This window comes from Erigeron canadensis, chromosome 3, assembly GCF_010389155.1.
Source record: "Erigeron canadensis isolate Cc75 chromosome 3, C_canadensis_v1, whole genome shotgun sequence".
Classification (NCBI taxonomy): domain Eukaryota; kingdom Viridiplantae; phylum Streptophyta; class Magnoliopsida; order Asterales; family Asteraceae; genus Erigeron; species Erigeron canadensis.
Genome location: NC_057763.1, coordinates 26,820,869 through 26,841,749, shown reverse-complemented (window position 1 = coordinate 26,841,749; position 20,881 = coordinate 26,820,869). Strand labels below are relative to the sequence as shown.

The 20,881-nt window shown below is 33.7% G+C and overlaps 3 protein-coding genes across 3 annotated transcripts; 2 read left to right on the top strand and 1 right to left on the bottom strand.

Moving 5' to 3' along the window:
• Positions 1-178: 178 nt before the first annotated feature.
• LOC122591102 (WEB family protein At3g51220-like) lies at positions 179-1,066 on the bottom strand. The gene has a single exon (XM_043763307.1). It carries the CDS (start codon positions 1,037-1,039, stop codon positions 380-382), a length of 660 nt encoding a protein of 219 aa, XP_043619242.1. The 5' UTR covers positions 1,040-1,066; the 3' UTR covers positions 179-379.
• Positions 1,067-4,527: 3,461 nt separating this feature from the next.
• LOC122591100 (uncharacterized protein At5g49945-like) lies at positions 4,528-7,995 on the top strand. The gene is made up of 3 exons (XM_043763304.1): positions 4,528-5,552; positions 6,773-6,976; positions 7,413-7,995. Exons 1-3 carry the CDS (start codon positions 4,575-4,577, stop codon positions 7,641-7,643), a joined length of 1,413 nt encoding a protein of 470 aa, XP_043619239.1. The 5' UTR covers positions 4,528-4,574; the 3' UTR covers positions 7,644-7,995.
• Positions 7,996-10,849: 2,854 nt separating this feature from the next.
• On the top strand, positions 10,850-16,370 carry LOC122592893 (ribosome production factor 1). Its single transcript, XM_043765218.1, has 12 exons — positions 10,850-10,956; positions 11,592-11,846; positions 11,937-12,017; positions 12,154-12,249; positions 12,337-12,420; positions 12,507-12,576; positions 12,739-12,821; positions 15,000-15,079; positions 15,163-15,261; positions 15,340-15,445; positions 15,963-16,052; positions 16,170-16,370. Exons 2-12 carry the CDS (start codon positions 11,598-11,600, stop codon positions 16,206-16,208), a joined length of 1,077 nt encoding a protein of 358 aa, XP_043621153.1. The 5' UTR covers positions 10,850-10,956; positions 11,592-11,597; the 3' UTR covers positions 16,209-16,370.
• The last annotated feature ends 4,511 nt before the right edge of the window (positions 16,371-20,881 follow it).

Sequence of the window (20,881 nt, the reverse complement as noted above, 5' to 3'; positions counted from 1 at the left end):
GAAAAAGAGTAAAAATCTTGATAATATATATATTGATGGCTAAAAGGTCGGGTTTGAGACATATTATAGTGGTTTGGGTATGGAGATATTCTCATAGTCTCATTGTCATTATTCCTAATTTCAAAAAGCTAATTCCCTATGAATGCATCAAAGTAACACGTACAAAAGAGTAAAATTCTGACAAATAATCACACACTTCCGTTCTATTTCAAGTCTTTAACATCCAGAAATATTCACTTAAAAACAAATGAATTCACACTTACACCAAACAAATAAAATGTTTCCAATCGAAATTAAAGCAAGATTAATTGGGCATGCATACATATATGATTATGATCCATGCATATATTTGCATATATATCTACGTTACTTCAAATTTTTAAACCCAATGCATTTGAGAAGATGTATAAATTGGATTCAATAGAGAAGCATTTGATGATTTCCCCCCTTTCTTCTTATTCTTGGAAAACAAGTCTCCTAAAAGAGGAATTATGGGTTTTTTCTTCACTACTTTTTTCTCTATCACTTTCCTCCCTCCACCCCCACCACCTGTACTAGTCATTGGAGCCAAAGACGACGACTTTGATATCATTGTCGCCGCTTTCTCAGCTGCCTCGGCTGCCTCAGCTTTCGCGATCTTTGACATGTTCTTATGAAGCTCGGCGTTTAAAGAAGCCAAAGCCACCTCGGTTTCAGACTCTCTATCTTTCAATAACTTCAACTCTTTCTTTGTTTCCTCAAGTTCCATCTCAAGCTTTTTCAAGGAGCTAACAACCAAAGATGGCGGCTCTTCTTCAACTTCTCGAGGCGATGAGCATGATTTCCATGAGGTTTGAGAGCTATGTGTGGATTTCCATGACAATGTTTCTTGTTTTGGTATCAAAAGAGGTGGTTTAGGTGATGGCAAGAATATTTCACCAGTGAGAAACTTCTCACCAAAGACCTCCACGGCTTCTTTCACCGAACGAAAAGCACTAGATGTGTCTACATTGGAGCTATAGTCGATGGCTTGACGTGGTGGTCGGTTTTCGGTTTCCATTGTGGTAGAAATGAAAGGAGCAATGAGATGTTGTGTGTTGTATTATGATGATATGGGTGAGTGTGTGGTTTGTTTTCTTTGCTTTCACTTCAAATGATGTTGAGAGTTAAGATATATTCCAGTGTTTGCTGTTATTTGAAGGTTAAAGTGGAATAAGAAATTGACTAGTCAACTACTTTGACCTTTTCATTTAGTTAATTAACGAATTAAGTTGGAAATGTGACCTTAAAACATGTTTGTGCTTTTCTATATAAGGTTTATGGTATGGTTCTAAGTTATCATATGGCCACCAAATCCACAAGATTTTTTTTTGGTGGTTGCTCGGTCAATTTAAAGGATGGTGATCATGGGATTTGGATCCTTTTTGTTTTGTTTTATTTTTTTTTTCTTTTAAATTATTTTCTTTTTCGCCTCATATATATAAAAAATAAGATAAAATGATATCTAAACATCAAATAAAAACAATTGTCACATAATCACTAACCTATCATCTTTTAGTTATATCGAGAGCTTAAGTTATTATGTCAAAAAAGTATGTGTATTTGTTTAAAAATCTATCATTTTATATGTCAAACTAGATTTTGACTCGTATTTATGGTTAATTGTATCTCAAGTTCTCAAGTTATCATGATAACATATGTGAGTTTTTAATTATAGTGGTATCATTTATGATGCATTGAAACTCCAAAGTACCCGTTTCGGAAACTCCACGGGAACGAAAACTCGTACAAAATGTTTCCATGAAGTTTCCGTATATACCGAAACGTTTCCGTGAAGCTTCCATACCGTATCTAATTAATATTAAAGTTTCAATGAGCTTTTTCTATTCTAAAAACAACTGTCATCTTGCGACTATGCATACCCCCAAACACAAAACTACATTATACAATTGAGATCACCATCAGACTTTTTCAATTCCAAATTTGATTAGTAAAAATTTAATCTGTGATCATTGGTCACCATCAAACCTATGTTATAAAATTATACATATATAATTATACATAATCTCTCAAGTCGCAACTCTCTCTATATAAAATTAATACATTTTAATTTTTTATTATCGTATCTTTGCCGTACCCGTATCCTAAATTTTTTAGTTTTGCCGTTTTCCGTTCCCGTTCCCTTTTACCGTATCCGTTTCGGTGCTACATAGGGTATCATTATGACATATAGTTTTGTCACATATGTAAGCTGTTTCACCATAGTGACAATGGGTTTAATCATGCTAACACCAAGATCTCCTGGATTCGCAATGGGTCTTATATAGAGCCTAAGATTCATTTATTCTCATCTCAAAAATCACTAAACACGTATGCTTGTTTTGGGGCATAAAGTGGCCTTAACCTTCTTAACATAGGAGAATCGCCTATAAACAATCAACATCAACACCATATTTCCCAACTCAGAGGTTAGTGGCTTTGTCCTCTCTTGACGTTCCAGAATCAAATTGGGACATTAAAAATAAAAGTTTTTCCTCCGTATTACTTACAGCCTTAAAAGTTAGTTAAGATTAGAGCTGACAATTTCCGACACGGACCTGTTAGCACGACACGACACGACCTGGTTTTATCGTGTTTCGTGTTTGGCCATAACGTGTTTCGTGTCTTAACAGGTCCGGACCTGTTAAGACACGATAAGACAAGTAGTATATATATGGACATGTTAAAGACACGTTAAAGACATGTTAAAGACACGTTAAAAACCTGTTAAAGACACGTTAAGACACGATAAGACACGTTAAGACACGATAAGATACGTTATCAGGTCCCTTAACAGGTCCCTTATCGTGTAACTTTTAACAAGTCTCTTAACAGGTCCCTTATCGTGTAACCTGTTAAAAATCATGTCGTGTTCGTGTTTGGAAAAACTGACACGATTAGCTATCGTGTCGTGTTCGTGTTTAACCCTATCATGTTCGTGTCTTGTCTTGTCGTGTCGGGCACGATATGTCAGCTCCAGTTAAGATGGATTGCACTTGCACACTTACCTTATAATTCAAGGAGTGAGTTTTTAATAAATTTTTTAGAGCTATATTTAACTTTTTTTCTTAAAACTAACTACTAATAACATTTGTCGAAAAAATAAAAATAAAATATGTTTGATCGTAGAGAAATGATATAATGAGACTTAAATTACAAATAAATATTTATAAAGTTAATTGTCAGGTCAAATATGTCAATTATATATTATTCTTTTGATTTTCTTTCATGTTATTTGCATCATATCATATTATAAAACAGTGCCGTCTTTAAGGAATTACAGACCTCGGCCAAGAAAAAAAGAAAGGTCCGGAGGATTGGTGCAATAGTTATAATTATACAAACTACAATATAAAATCGATGATAAATGTTATAGCAAATTGGTAGATGACTTATTTTTTGCTAAGTACTATTGTTTAATTTTTGGATAATATTTAAAATTTGTAACGAGCTTAGTTAACAACATATATTATATATATATAGGGTAAAGTTATTTTGAAAACCTTTTTTTTTGCGAGAATCTTTGAAAACTTTTCAAATCAAGCCCAACCCATGATTATTCTTTACATGAAAATTGTTTTTTGATTGTTTTCTGAATAACTTATGTGTAATTTTGAAGTTTATAATTGTGTGGAGCCATGAATTATCATCCGTTATACAATTATGTGGAGATTTGGATTTTTGATAACATGTGCACGAATATTGCTATGATTACATGTGATTGACTTGCATACATATGATCATAACAATATTCGTGCACATGTGATCAAGAATCCAAATCTCCACATAATTGTATAACGGATGATAATCCATGCCTCCACACAATTATAAACTTCAAAATTACACATAAGTTATTCAGAAAACAATCAAAAAACAATTTTCATGTAAAGAATAATCATCGGTTGGGCTAGATTTGAAAAGTTCTCAAAGGTTCTCGCCAAAAAAAGGGTTCTCAAAATAACTTTTCACTATATATATATATATATATATAAAGAAAGAGTCAGACCCCCTAAAAAATCGAACCTCGACCGATCGTCCACTTCATCCTATGCCTAAGCCCCCATGTTATAAATTTTGTTTATAATTAATTCATCATATATCATTTCATAATGGATGACTGGATGTGGCCATTTAACCGGATTCTTTTCTAATCGGGTCAGAAAAAACCGAAAATCAAATTCAGTCAAAACTTAGTTTGACCCAACCAATTCGTAGTTTTGAAGAAAACGATAGTTTAAAACCGGTTTTGGTACCAATCTCTAAGATTGGGTTGATACCAATTTGAGATCGGGTAGGATTCGGTTTTTGGAAAAATCAAACAAACTTGTTAAAAGCCGGATAACTTTTGAGAATAACGGTTTCAAACCGGTTTGCGTTTTGTCAAACCTGATTTTAGAACCCATTGACCAAGAACGGGTCGTGTCACGTGTGCGGGTCGGGTCAGTTTTTGTTTTTTTTGGCACGACTACTTGATAGTATAGCTTTGACAACAACCAGTGAACCAGCTCACTTATTGTTTCAGATTAAATCTCCATTCATTCAAATTATAAACCAAAATGGCCAACACTCTCTTCCATTTCATCACTCTCCTTTCCATCACCTCCATCATCATTATCTCCGCCACCGCCCCTCAATTCGAAGGCTTCGAGTACGAGGAGCCAGATTCCGGCGACCTCCCAATCTCCGATCTCCCCCGCCGTCCTCCTCCCTCCACCACCCTCTCCACCGACCATCCCCCGACGGACCCCCAATCTGATCACACTCCAAACCCTAACCCTGAACCTAATCCCGAAACGACGTCGTTTGAATACTGGGATGAAGATGAATTCGAAGGCTTTCCCACCAATCCTGAATCGATCACCGAACCGGAAATTATTAAATCGGTCGATTCTAACATTTCTGAACCGGATAATTTTGGTAATGAAACGGTCAACGCTTTTGAACATATACCATTGACTAAAAAAGTTAGGATATATATAATAGAGATTATATGTATAACATTTTTTATCTTATTTGTGATTAATTTTTTTGTTGGTAAAAAGCAAAATGAGACACTAGCATTATCATGGGCGAGTAAATTCGCGACACGTAACACGATTTTCGATAAGAATTTTAGTTTGTTAGGCGTAGGAGACGACGAAAACGATGATTCGCCTTTGTTGTTAAAAGAAGGGCAAAATGTGTTTAAGTTTTATGTGAGTGGGCGTAGGTTTTGCCAAGGGTTAGTGGCAACAATGGACCTAAAAAACCGACACGATTTGATTACTAGGATTTGGAATGTGGTTTTTCCGTGTAGTGACGAGATTAGGTTTGAGGTTTATATGAATGATGATGCAATGGATCATGTTGTTTTTGCTTTGGGGAAAAAGAAGGTTGTGAAGGGTATGCAGAAGGAGGAGAGGGATTTGCAGAGGTTTGGGAGTTTGATTAGTTCCGGGCCGAGTGGGAGAAAGTGGGTTGCGGATGAGTTGATGGTTGTGTCAGAATCGAAAGAGGTGGCTGCTGATTTAATCAATGAGTCTGTGATTGATCAGGTAACATTTGCATATATTAGCTGTTATCTTATAGATTATGAATTGTGAAATGCTTTAGGATAGTAATATCTCGTTTTGTAGGGTTTAAGCTGGTTTTATGGGATGTTGAAAGTTATATATACGATGTACAATGAAAAAGTACGATAATTTATATTGGGTTTTGCTAGAAAAATTGTAGTAGTCTGTAATTTGGAGTTTCTGATTTAATTTAGAGGAGTATATGGAAATCTTTGAACTTTGTTAGGTTATGATTTACCTGTGTGATAGAGTACGTGGCATCTTTATCAAGAATGTATCATCTTGACTTCTGAGTTCTGACCATAAGATTCATGTGCTCTGTTTATGTCGAGCTTTATTGAAAACCTTTGGTACTCTAATGTTATATGGCTTGTTAATGAGTCCCAAGTTGTTAATATCATGAAGCACGAGCTGTAATGGTGTTACTTAATTATATGTGAACGCCAAATGAAGTCTTCGACTATAGTTGTTTCATGCTTTAAAAGCTTTTTTGGACACATTCTGATCACAGGGGTTGCTTTACATGTGTTGTTTTCTTCTCTAAATAGGTCTTGTAAAGTCTCTGCACATACTTATTCCATTCAAGGTCTCTTACAAGCAGGTCTTGTGAGTCCTTCGTCATATTTCAATCAATTGATGGATAGTAAAAGGTGGTGATTTCGACCCATCTACTTGGAATGGGTCAATTACTCAGTTTGGGTTATATTCTACCGAGTCAAGCGGATAAATGAAAAAATTTGGAAAAATATAAAGGTTGAACAGCTCGAAAATTACCCAGGGTGTTCTAATAATGCTTTAAATTGTCCTAACTTGTTTTATTTCAAAAAGATTGTAAATTCAATAATTTAATTCCTGTAACCATATATGTCAAACTGAATTCCATCATGATTCATTTGGACTACCCAAAAGTTGCATGATTTTGTGTGCAGTCTCTTTTAATTTGGAGCATAAGGTTTTATCTTGGATGCCAAGTGTTGGGGTGTTTGTTAGATTGTTAGTTAAACATAGTCTGAAGTTTATTGGTTCCTTTGCTTGATTCGAGTATTGACATGGCTTCTATAGTCTAAATCTGAACGGGCTCATAGTTCATTCAACTTACATAAGCTCGAGGTTTATTTTGCTATTATAAAACAATAGGTAAACCTATGAAAATGAATTGAAAGTAGATGGTTGCTAAAAAATCCCTGTTAAAATATTTGCAGGTGTTTGGTGAAAAAGCATATGAGAAGTTTGGAAAATGGCTCATATCAATGCATTTCTCAGATCAGCAGCAGAGCTCACACAGGAAGATGCTGGTATTCAAGTTTGCTCTTCCTGATGCTAACCATATGGCTGATATGACACGGCTTGTAGCGCTAGTCCCCTATTACATTGACCTAATTGGCCGTTACAAACTCAGTTCACAGGTTGCTTTGATTTTCTCTTTTGACTTCCATAATCATTTGAGGTGGCAATTTTTAATATTTTACTGCTGAATGGGCCGATTTGGGTTATGTTTTATCTCAAACAAGTCCAATCAGAATGCCCAGCCAAAAGGTATATGGTAAAAAGTTGTCCAAAGTATCCATCTTAATGCAGTCTCATAAACTGTCTGTTAAAGGTGAATTTATGGTTTAATCATGTTGGTTTTGTGATCATAGTTGATGCATTTAAAATGGAAGAATGTTTTTAATCTGATACATTCCAGCCAGCCTGACCCGTATCAACTATGAAAAGGACTCATTATAACTTGAACTTGTCCTGTTACTGGAGTAGACCATTTTGCCACCTCCAAATTACAAAAATGGAAACTTGCTAACGTGTCAAATGTGACATGTTGTAAACTTAATTTGTGGAAAACAGGCCCGATCCAAAACTGAAGCAGCACGAACAAAGGCTGCACAGGAGGTGTACAAGGAACTTCAGAATGCAAGACAAGAAGCATTGCAAAGAAAGAAAACAGAGAGGAGGAAGATGATGGAGGAGGCTGAGTCAAAACTTAATGCTGAGGCCGTTCGTAGGAAAGAAGCAAAGGAGCGGGCCCGGCAATTAAAGAAAGCCATGCCCAAAATCAAGATGTCCCGTGGTGGCTAATCCTTTATGCTCTGTATCTGTTAAGGTTGTTAGTATAACAAAGAGTTAGACTCTAGTTTTCTATTTTATTCTTTAAATAGAAACCGCACCCTATTGACCATCATACAACATATAAAGATGTTATACAAAGATCAGCATCATGCTGTGTGGGGATTTTCTGTAGTTCTGGTTTTTTATGGTCTCAGTTTTGTACTGTATGCGGCGTCACATGTTTAGGCTTTTCTGTATGTAAGGAAATTGGTTCATGTGTAGTTGTAGATCTCTTATGCTCTACTTGAGTGCGAAGTAAGAAATTGTATTGGTTTTGGGACCTATTTGAAGTGCTAATATGCAAGTTATTTGGAACAGCTAATTACTGTATATATATATATAATAGTCAAAAGATAAAATGAGAACCATAAAAAATGTCAAGAACTATGAGAACCAATCTTTTATTAATCTATGTAAGGGTAATATTGTAATATAATAATTGATCATTTTAATTAATAAAAATATTAAAATAAAATTCCTAAATCTACTCAAACGGTTACAAGTTGAAAAACTAATTATTCAAATAGCTTGACAATTATATAGATCACCGTCGATCGTCCTTTTCATTTTATGAATTCTGTTCATTTTTAAGTTCCATGATTACATGTTATACTCGTAATACTTACAATACTAATAAATATTTAGTTCACAAGTACATATATAAAAATTATTATTATACTATATATAAATTTGTTGTTTATCAAATATGTAAATATCCTATCTTTTATTTTTTTTTATTTGAACATAAATATCATTTTTTTTTTTACTAATTACAACCAATTGTACCAAATACATCTTAAAAATATGAAGATTTTGGTAGAAAACTATAAATACATGTGTACACTGAAATACATATATAAATGACCATATCCCAATAACACATGTGGACACCGAAATACAGATATTCCTTGTGATCCCAAAATAAACATATTCACACGGTAACATATGTGTACACATTAAAAACACTTTATTTTATACCTTATTAAAACATGTGCACTTGTAAATATGACCATATACATGTGTACCAACAAAAAACTTTATAATTTTTAAAATTTATATTTATACAATTCACATGTTTACAAATTAAATATAATCACAAGTTTATATATATTATTAAAATATATTATGAATTAATTAAATTAAAAATATTAATAGATGTTTGGATCGATCATTTTTCTATTAGTTAATTAATTTATTGAATTAAATTTTAAAAATGAAATGAATAATATAATATCTGTATTTATTACCATTATTATAAATTATAAATTAATAATAATTTGAAACGGTATAAAAGTTTCAAAATAAAGATCCATAATCTATGGACGTGTGTTTTGGTATTCTATTTTCATAAATATTTCAGATATACCCTTTTGTCCATTATTATTTATTAGTAAATCAACTTTTATTTAAATTAATTAATAAATGTCATCAAATCTTTTCAACCATTGATCTAATTGATCAAATGGACAAAAATGGTTCTCGTCTATAAAATTGACATAGTGCATAATTAATTATCATTATTTAAATGTTTAACAACACATTGATTCATCAAAATCGAAAAAATCATATTTTTTGTTGGATGCATCATTTTGATGAATATGCATCCAAGATGGATGCACAAAACAAAAAACATGATTATTTCGATTTTAACGGATGAATGTGTTGTTAAACACTTAAATAAAGATAATTAGTTATGTACTATGTTAGTTTTATTTTTTTGTTTTGTGCATCCATCTTGGATGCATATTCTTCAAAACAATGCATCCACAAAAAAACGTAAGTTTTTAGATTTTGACGAATCAATGTGTTGTTAAACACTTAATTAATGATAACTAGTAATGCACTATGTTAGTTTTATGGACTTTTAATGCATCAAAATTATGTTTTTTAAGTATTCTCACCGTTCTTATTTAAAAACTGTTCTTATTTGATTGTTCCCCATATATATACATTTATATATATATATAGATATAGATATATTTATTTATTTCTATTGTTGCCTGTGCATTTATGTATTACTCGTAGTTAATTGACCATTCAATCAAATTCACCATCCACACCACAATTTTCATGTTTCGAAAATATTTGTTGAACATCCAAACAACCAAAATGTCCTTTTTAATCATAACTAGTGCTATATCGGGTTGTTGGCCGAGGATAACCAAATATTAAAAAATACAAAAGCAAAATAAACTAAAACCAAAAGATGAAAAAAAAAAACACAATGTAACAGGAAAAAATAAAATAAATAAATAGGATAAAAGACAAAATATATAACATTTGAATAAAACATATAGCATGGTCACATGGTGAAAGAGAAATAGAAAGAGAAATATAGATTATTAGGCTTCTGTCAGCCCACCGTCGACATGCCCTTCGACCACCTCGTCGATGAGGTTGAGGTTGGCAGGGAGCTATTTGCTTTCGAACAATTACACCACACAGGGCCGGTCTTGGGCAAGTGCGAAAGGCTCAATTGAGCAGAGCACCAAAAAGTAAGGGGCACCAAATTTTGTATACAATACGTCACTTAGTCAAAAGATGTTGTTATCTTATATATTAAAGTCCACTAGTCCATCAATATCTTATGAATTATATTATTGATTTATTATTATACCATACATAATAATCTCATCCTATATTTTTTGATGTTAATATATGCAGATAGTCGCAAAGAGTAAATACACAAACTGGAAGTGTTCATTGTTCAAACATATATATTGATTTATATACTTTGATTAATTTTTTTATGTGAGACTTAAACAACTTATGGTATCAAAACTTAAATTTTGATGCATTTAAAAATAAGTTAGAAAACTTTGCTATAGTTATTTTATATTTTCGAACGACATTATTTTTATGGTTGTTTTGATACCTTTTTATATATACTTACTATACTTCAGCTGTTAATGACAAATTTTGACGTTTAATGGACACCATTAATATATTATCGAGCTGGACACCCAAAATTCATGGCACGGCCTGACACCACAATTTCGTAAGTTGTTTGCTTCCAAACAATATCTTACAAACCATAACCTTCTTTTTAAGAAACGCCCCCATCACTTGTTTAAAAAGAAAAAGTGGCAAAATATGTAAATAGTTAAACAAGAAGGACCATAGTACTATTTAAATGTAAATTACAGGGTAGTAAACAAAACCCTAACTAAACCCTTCCCATTTTACCTTTTGCTGTCCTTCTTTCCTTCTCTATAATCCTAAAATCGCAGCCGTGCACCACAGTCAAATCTAAATCTCTGCCGCTGGAATACATCTTACCAAGGTATATATATATATATCTATATCTATATATCTTCCATATACACTATAAATCTGCATTTATTGTGTTTTTATAATAAAGATTGATAATTGATATGTAAGTTAGTCTCCTAAGATTTTATTTAGCTAAAAGTTTGGATTTTTGTTAATACCCATATGTTTATTTTCTGTTTTTGTATATAATTGATTATATATATATATATATTATGTACTACTCCTTTATAATGATTATTCACCCCCTATTTTAAGAAAGAGTTAGAAAATAGTTAGATGGAAAATACTAGATTGCACTTAATAAACAACCCTTAAGGAAAGAGTTATTAGATGTTACCAAAATTACCATTAATGAATTAATTTACACTTTAAACCCTTATTTTCTAAAATATCACTATCAACATTGTATCAACTTACACGGTTAGACCACTCGACACCAATTGTCGATGTCATCGATCACCACCCGTCACCGACACCACTAAACCACCGTCGCCGTCACCGCCGCCACATTGCGCGGGTACAATGCTAGTATATATATATATATATATAGTTATAGTTATAATATGTAGTTATTTGTATTTTTTTTGTATTAGTGTATTGAAAGAAGTGTTACTTAGGTTAATGTTTGTATTGTGGTATTAATAGTTGGTAATGGGTAATAAGCGAAAAGCTCGCGAAGTTCATTCGGACGATGATGATTTGTCGAAAAAGCGTGGTAAGAGAATGGATGATGGTGATAACGCTGGCGTAAAGCCGCAGTTGCTACCATCGATGATTAAAAACAAAGATAAACGGGCGGCTGTGTATGCCAAGATTAAGCAAGAAAAGAAACTAGAGAAGAAAAAGATTGCCAAGGCTCGTGAAGCGTTGGAGAGCCGTGCGCTTGAGCTTGGAGAAGCGGTAGTTTATATCACTAATTTTGTAATGTGCTGTACGATTTGTTTTTGATGGTAATGTGACTTGTGTTAATGTAAATGTGTACTTTTGCAGCTTCCGCCAAGGAAGATTCCACGAACGCTTGAGAATACTAGAGAAGAGGATGAAACTGTTTGCAAGGCTGGCGATGAAGAGGTATCTCTCTTTTTTTTTCTTTTTTTTTTTTTTTTAAATTTATCTCTGTCCATGTATGGCGCATCATTGATATCGGTTATATTAGTTTTTTGGGTCAGAATGTAATTTTGATTTTACCCATGTATGTTTTTTTCAGCTTCTTGCTGGCAATGATGCTGATGAGTTCAGTGCAGTTTTAAAAGATGGTCGGGAGCCAAAAGTACTGATGACCACCTGTCGTTTTAATTCTACGGTATGTTTTTCTTTTCGCTGCTCTTTTGGATTTTTTTTAATGTTGCTTAATGCTAATAATATGCTCTGGAATCTTCTTTAACTGTAGAGGGGACCGGCATTAATCAAAGATTTACTCACCATTGTCCCCAATTCAGAGTACTATAAGAGAGGAACATACGATTTGAAGAAGGTAAGTATCATGGGTGTAGACTCATTTTATCTTTCACTAAGGTTTCGATTGGAGATGCATGATTTCAAAACATTTGGCAACTTCAGATTGTGGATTATGCAAACAACAAAGAATATACATCTGTCATTGTTGTCCACACCAGCCGTAGAGAACCAGGTTATTTTTCGTCTAGCTCTCATTCACTGTTCTATTTCATGGTTTTGCTAAATCATGCTTTCCAACCCTGGGGCTCGGGTAAAGGTATGATGGGATTTGGTATTGTTGTTATATTACATTATTATGCTTACCAACCTTGTCGACTTTATTGGCTATCTACAGATGCTCTCTTGGTTATTGGATTGCCCAATGGACCTACAGCTCATTTCAAGCTGACAAATCTTGTATTGCACAAGGATCTCAAGGTACAGAAGTTTATGTATATACAGCCTCCCTCTTTTTTCTCAAAATATGCTTTTTTTTAAAGCACTACTTTTTCTTTGATATATGATTTACTTGCATGTGTGATTCTTTACATGGTTCAACTTTCACCATGACACCAAGTGGTTGAAAATCAAAACTATATAGACATGGAACTCAGGAGCAAGAGCTTTACTAGTTGTTAATTGATACATTTTAGCATTGATTATCAATGATAAGCAGTGCCGGTCCTGAGTTTTCGGATGCTCCGGGCAAGTAGTCAAGATATGCCCATAGATAAAAAATTTAGACAAACAATCCATTGTTTATAGACAAATATATGGAAGAACTTATATATTTACGCCTAATTTTTGCTAAATTATTTTTCTCTCAATTGACCATTATTTTATAATAACCTCCACGATCAAAAATGAAAATATAAACTTTTATTATAAATAATTTTTAAAAAAGTAGAAACTGCTAAGGATATTTAAAAACAAAGTAGAGAATCATAAGATTAATGTTATATATACCCGTAACCCATTTGGTGGGGTGGGTCTCTTTCCTTATAAAATAAACAATAACTCTTAAAGTTTAGGGGTAAAAATGACACTTTAACATATATGAAGGACTTAAATAAAGATATGCTGAAAGTCATTTTCTCCTTTTACCAATACAACCTGCAATCTAATCCGCCGCCTCCACTTTATCCTATTTTTGCTGGTAATCGGTATATACTATATACGTAGCTCTCTTAAATTTTGACGCCCCCCATAATTTTTACGCTCAGGGCTGTCGCCCACTTAGCCCAGTGCTTGGACCGGCCCTGATGATAAGGGATATTATATTAACATATGTGGGGCGTGCTATTAAAATGTACTCCACTTTGCCGTCTATATGTCGAAGGGTTTGAATAATCTTGTACTTTTATTTCTCAAAATTCCATGCTTGCTTTTTCCGGCTGTCCTATCTTAAGTAAGGATTCTTTTATCAATCTCATCTATCAATTGCACCCCCTACAAGATATTGGTGAGATTTATTGTGGAGATTCTTACTTCTGTTATTATTATTGGAAGAACGATAAAGCTGTCGTCATTGATTTTTATTGGGAGCAGGAGCCTTTTTTATACCAAAAGCTTCTAATTACAGTTATTAAATGGTAGTCTCTCCTTTGTTTATAATGGAAGCAATTATTGAAAAACCTTAAAAGTTTAAGTAAGTTAAATGAGACTAATATGAAGCGAGTTAGAAGGCATTTTTTTCAGTTTCACATATATATGACCGGTAGCATAAAAGTTCTTCTCTTATGATGTATTACGAAGTCACATGTTTTTCAGTTTAGTCATCTTAAATACAAACACGTTATCTATGTTCTTCCGAACTATTGTAATTATACTATTATAAATGGTAGCCGGCATTAATAATTGTTAGCGAAGGCTTTTGATTATTTGTTTACTTTGCATGCATAGTAAAAACTTGTTAATTGTTAACTAATATTTGCTGACCTTGTCTTAACGTTTCAAGCACTTGTGTAGAGACTGAAAAATAAATGCTTTTATGTTACCATTGTGTGAGAATGCATGCAAAATCTCCAATATGTCTGGTTTTCAATGGGTGCAATATTTTACTATTGGTGTTAATTGTAGATGCTATGAACCTTGGATGTGGTTTGGCCTCTAGTCACTGGACCAAATTTAGCCTTAAAGTTTTTAGTATAGTTTTCTCTCAGTAGATGACATGAGTGAACTTTGAGCTCTTCTGAAACTAATTAAATCTTTACGCTCATAATTAAGGAATTTGTATGATGTTTATTTTCAAAGTGACGGCCAAGTTTGTGCTAGTAAGATGCAATGTCACCTGAATGCAGAGAATGGATCTTAATTGTCTTTAGTCTTGTAGGAACGTGCATAGTGAGTGGGAACCTGTTAGCAACTAGATTATCTTGACTTTAATGCTTGATACATAACTATTGAAAGATTAGGGGTAGACAAGTGGTTAGCTAGGGTGTACAAGGGCATTTAAAAGTTTTTGCAATATTCACAATTGCATCATGGTTTGAAACCAATATAAAGATATTCCTACATTCAGGATGGTGGTATGATGATGATTTCTTTGGTTCGTTTGATTGGGAAGATATTGATATATTTGGACAAGTTTGTAATTTTTGTTACATGTTATTGCAGAATCATGGAAACCCTACCAGTCATAAACCCGAGCTAGTGCTGAACAACTTTACAACACGCCTAGGTCATCGTGTTGGAAGGTAGAAATCCATCTTCTCTATTGCAAACTTGGCTTTTATATTTGGTGTCCTCATCTCAATCTCTTAATACCTGTTTCTTGTAGGTTAATAGAATCACTCTTTCCACAAGATGCTGAATTAAAAGGTCGACGAGTTGTCACTTTTCACAATCAACGAGATTTTATATTCTTCCGTCATCATAGGTACACAAGCTATGATCATATATTCTAAAAAATTATTCTTGGGGAAGTGCTTTAACAAAGGATTTGTCTGTTGTGTAGGTACATTTTTGAAAATAAAGGAGAGAAGAAGGATGCAAATGATAATAACAAGGATAACGGGGAGGAGAAGAAGACTCTGACAAAGGATGTAATTGCTCGTCTGCAGGTATTTCTTGTTTTCTTTTATAGCCAGAGTCGATATAACTAGAAGTTGCAAGATTTGGTTGGCTGGTTAAACTAAAATATTATTTTTGAAACACGTAGGGTTTACTTTTACACTCCTTGTCCAACTTATACTTATGCATAGATAATTAGTTCGTTAAGTATAATCACAAAAGTTAATATATGCCTATGATCATTTAGTTATTAAATAAAGTGATGTTCCAGGTTCTTGTATTGAACAGTACTTTACTTTTGACCAGTTTAATATTTTACTTACATTTTTTGTCATGCATTTCTCCCTTCTAGAGTTCTAGAGGTAAATTATTACTGAAATTGACCCATAAAAGTAATTGTGTTGAAATCGTCACTTCTAGTAACATCTTAAGTTATTAATTAACCTCTGCGACTTGTCGCGTCCTTGAAATCTCCAAATCAGCGAATAGAAAATTTCACTGAACATTGATCGGATACATGTTTTCAACGGCAAAGCATTGGGCTAATTTTTTTTGATATTTCTACAGGAATGTGGCCCTCGTTTCACCCTAAAGTTAATAAGTTTACAGCATGGGACCTTTGATACAAAGGGAGGGGAGTATGAGTGGGTTCACAAGGTACAAACTACCTTCTTTATCTACCCTTTTCAGTTATTACTATTTTATTATGTAAATTGCATTTGGTTATTGTCCATGCATTTGATGTGACCTTTCGACCTTTTTTTTTCACCATAGCCGGAAATGGACACCAGCAGAAGAAGGTTTTTCTTGTGATCTGCTACTGAAACTGGAGCTTCAGATTGTTAAGCTGTTATTAGCCTCTCTGTTTTCACATTTTTGTCTACATCTTATATAGAAGTTAATTATTCCCGTGAAACCCAAAATTTTGTGAATCACTTCAGTTGTTTTCTATCTATAATAATAGTATTTGACCAAGACTCGTTTTTAGTCGTAGGTTCCTGGTTTATATTCTGACTTTATTAATAGTCATAGCCATGAGCATATATATCCTATATTTCTGTTTCTTAAGCTCATGCTCATATGTCGAGTGTGCAAGAACTTTGACAAGATAGTAATATAGATGAAGCCTATGGTTCTACACGTCTACCTACGATTATTACTGAGCAATGCTACATTGACAAACAAATTTATACTAACATTTTACAAACACATGTGTCATACATAGACATCAATGAAATTATTCATCCTCTCTTTTTTCACTCTCTCTCTTTTCTTTATTGGTCCACATGTTTTTAAAACTAGTTAGTAAAAAAGTGTTTGTAAATTGTAACTCTATCATTTCTGTTACTAATAAAAGTATGTTATTTACAAAAGAGAAATGCTACATTCACTGATTTTACAAACCATTTTTTTTTACATGGCATCTGACATGGCCTTGCATGTCATCTATATATGTATTACTTCAAAAATAAAATTAATTAACCCAAGTTAAAGAAACTCACATTGATTCGTTTTCACCCTATCACCTAAAAATATGTTCACTCAATCACTCCCTCCAATCCTAGATTCCTCCTGGACGTGATATATATTATTTTCAGCATAATCTCCTCTACACTATACAGCACAAACAACACTTGGTATACAATATCCGTAATTTGCAGCTTTTTTCCTTTTTGTGTAACTGGGAGACCTTGAGAGCGTATGTAATTGGGAAGGAATGGAGATTTTGGGAAGGTAGAAGATTTATGTTTTATGGAGAGAGAAAGTAGGATGGTTAATTATAACCCATGAAATAAGAAGTTGAAGAAAAATAATTTAATCATGGTTAAGCTTTTGGAATGATGTAGATTGCCACGTCAGTTTGTAAAAGAAATTAGTTAAAAGTGTTAGTAAGTGTAGCATTCCTCCAAACAAAAAAGGAATTCTTAATATTGAACGATTTTATTATTAATCTTATATATATATATATATTTTAAAACAAGTATTAAAATAAAACAAATAAGATAAGATTTTGACCCTTAGATCATAGTTAAACTGATGCATGAAGATTCACAAAACAATTAATGTATGATGATTTTTATGATGCACGGTGATTATCACTATAGAAAATCTTATTGTTTTATTTGTTTTACATTGATACTTGTTTAATTTTACCTAAAACCTATATATATTAAGAATCTTAATAATCATTATTATTTATATATATTATTATTTAATTAGTATTTGTAGAAAATCTCATTTATCTATAAGTTTTTGTTTTTTATTAATAATTTACATTTTTAGCTTCACTGAATATTAATTTATAATTATTAAGTAATTAGAAAAGTTATTTTATTTTTTAGTTTTTCATCATATACAGTAGTTAATTAAAAAAAAGTTCAATATAAATCTAGTTAATTAAGCCATTAAAAGGAAACAAAAGAATAAAAAAAACGGAACCAACCAGCCAATCATGTTTTTGTGAAGTTATAATTTCAAAGGTCGGTTATGGGCAAATTTTTTATATTGCAATTGGCCCCTCCCCTCTCATAGTTAATTAATTGGTTAGTTAATTACAACAATAATGGTGATGATTACTTCCCAGCAGTTGTTGCTTTTAGTTTAATTAGCACATGAGAATATTACGATTACTGCAAACTTGTTGATCTTGGTGGAAAGCTTTGTATAATTGTCTCGATAAAATGGGAAGATGAGATTTGGTTGATGAATGAGTACGGGGTAAAAGAATCTTGGACTAAGATTTCACTCCATGATATTCCGGAAATTGATCAACCTCCTAATTTACTTCACAAGGATGGCACAATTCGGATCTTGGGAGATAATCTAATGCTGATATACGACGTTGAAGAAAAAAGTCTTTGTAAATATCAAGCCGATACTTTGTATCCTCTGGAATGGGAGGACTCGGTTGCAGAAGCTATATGCGTCGAAAGCCTAGTCTCACCGAATTACGGGTTATCCGATTAGAACTTATAACAATCCAAGTGATGAAGGAAGCTAGCTACATGTGTGGAAATAAGGCTGGCTTGTTTCATATTCTATATGACTATATATATTGATTTTTATATACTCGAAATAATCAGAGATTTGAATTTGAATATAAATGTCTATAAATATTGATTCTTTATATAAAGATCAGGATAAAATTGAAGTCTCATTTGGGTAGGAAGGATTTTGGAACACGTTTTGTTTATTCGTAATTGGAAGATCTAAATATGATTGTTAAAAACTTCAAAAAAAGGTACACTAATCAGAACATGGACTTTAGTTGAGAAAGACGAAAAAAAAAAGAAAAAAAGAATGAATCTCTGGATCAAATTAGTTGGCGCCTCAGCTAGCTAAAGAAGTTTGTAAGAGCAATCTTCACAAAAACTCAGATCTTGAGGGATTCTTATTTCATATTCCATTGACTCATGTGTTTTAAACGACTATATATAATTTATATATAATTTGTATATTTTTCGCTATCTTATTGAACTCTTGAAGTTGTCACCTCTTTAGTAGACTTGTCACCAAGCAGGTCAACTAATAGATTTAATTCCACTTTTGGCTTTCCAATTGCATTTCCAAAGCCTTCTGGACCTGACGCATAATCATTTAGTTGACCTGCTTGGTGACGAGTTTACTAAAGGGGTTTTGGAGTTCTTGGACCTGCCTGAGTGAGTTCTTTAATAGACTTGTCACCAAGCAGGTCAACTAAATGATTTTTCATTTCAAGGCTGCTTACCAATTGCATATCCAAAGCCTTTTAGACCTCACACATAATCATTTAGTTGATCTGCTTGGTGACAAGTCTACTAAAGAGATTTTGGAGTTCTTGGACCTGCCTGATCTCACTCATGAATCATGGAAAGCCCTAGATAAAATTGCTAAAATTTGGCATTGTAAACCACTCATCTTCTGAGTCTCAAGGTTTCCGATGCTTAGTATGTATATATTACTAGTACTATATTAGTTTGTTGACCGGGTTTGAAAAGGATACTTTGTATCCAAGGTTCTTCGATAACCATTGTTTATATAAATACTTAGTTTGGAATTGCTTTTGTATTCAAAATTCGACAACCATCATGCAACTGAATTGTCGTGCAACTTATTAGACAATTAGATGTTAAACCATAATTAGATAGTGTGTCATACTAGAGGGTTTATTATGTAATATTGTAATTTATATATACACACATGTACAGCATCAATATTCGATCAATAATACACAACACAAATTCTGTACGAAGTTTATTGTGGTATCAGAGCCTAACCCTAACACGTCCCCACAACCCTAACCCTAATTCTGCTCCACAAAGTAGCCACACAACCGCCAATCTCAGCCCCTATTTTCTGCCAGCTCCTCCAATCAACCTCCTTCACAAACACACTGCAACAATAATGACAACCCTCACTGCTTTTGATCAGAAGGAAAAGACTACTCACAACTCTTACAAGTTTGGTTTTACCTTAACCTCCTCCAACTATGGCTACTGGAAGACCATGATACAACCGTTCCTTGTTACAAACAACTTGTATGGCTATGTAGATGGCACAATCCCATCTCCACCAACCACCATCAATATTACTACAGGAAAAGCAGCCGTTGCTGAAGGATCACAAACGCCGCCAGCTGTTACTGAGGCAAATCCCCAACATGCTATTTGGGTGTCTAATGATGCCCATGTTCGCATGCTAATACTCTCTACAATATCAGAAAGCTCGTTCCAACATGTCTAGGGAGCTACTTCTCGTGATCTTTGGCTATCACTAGAACGTGCTTATGCCCCTCACACTGCCTCGAGGGAATACACATTAAAAACTCAACTACTACGGATTGAGATGAAAAGTGATGAATCTTCCTCTGATTACTTGACCAGGGCTCAGGAATATGCTACTGCCCTTGCAAATATTGGCGAACCAATGAAAGAAAAGGACCTTGTCATGCTTGTGATCTCCGGGCTAAGTGAAGAGTATCATGGAGTAAAGACAACAGCCCTATCCCGGCAGGTTGCCTTGAATGATTTGAATTCCCTATTAGCTGATCATGGTTACATGGCGAAGAAAACAACCCCGAGCATAGCCCCCACCCAAGCGTTCTCTGTTGCCGTTACACCCGCTGCCACTACCTCCCAGGTTTCACAATCTGATGCTATTCAAGTTGTCCAACAACTGGCCGCTCAATTAGGATTGTAGCTTCAATTGCCAGCCTCTCAACCACAAGCCTATTACACAAGCAGGTCACCCAACAACCGTGACCGACGTCCAAACAATCGACAAGGCAACTCTAGGGGACGTGGAAACTACAATCGTAATTTAGGAGGTAATCGTGACCAATTTAGTTGGGCAACTAACCAGACAACTGTTTATGGTACTTGTAACAGGTGTGGCATAGGGCATACTCCATCTCAGTGTTCTTACCGAGACATTGCCACTGTTCGGTCACGCCACCCACCCTCGGCTAACTTTGCATGTTACAGGTCTTGTGCTTCAACTAGTTGGCT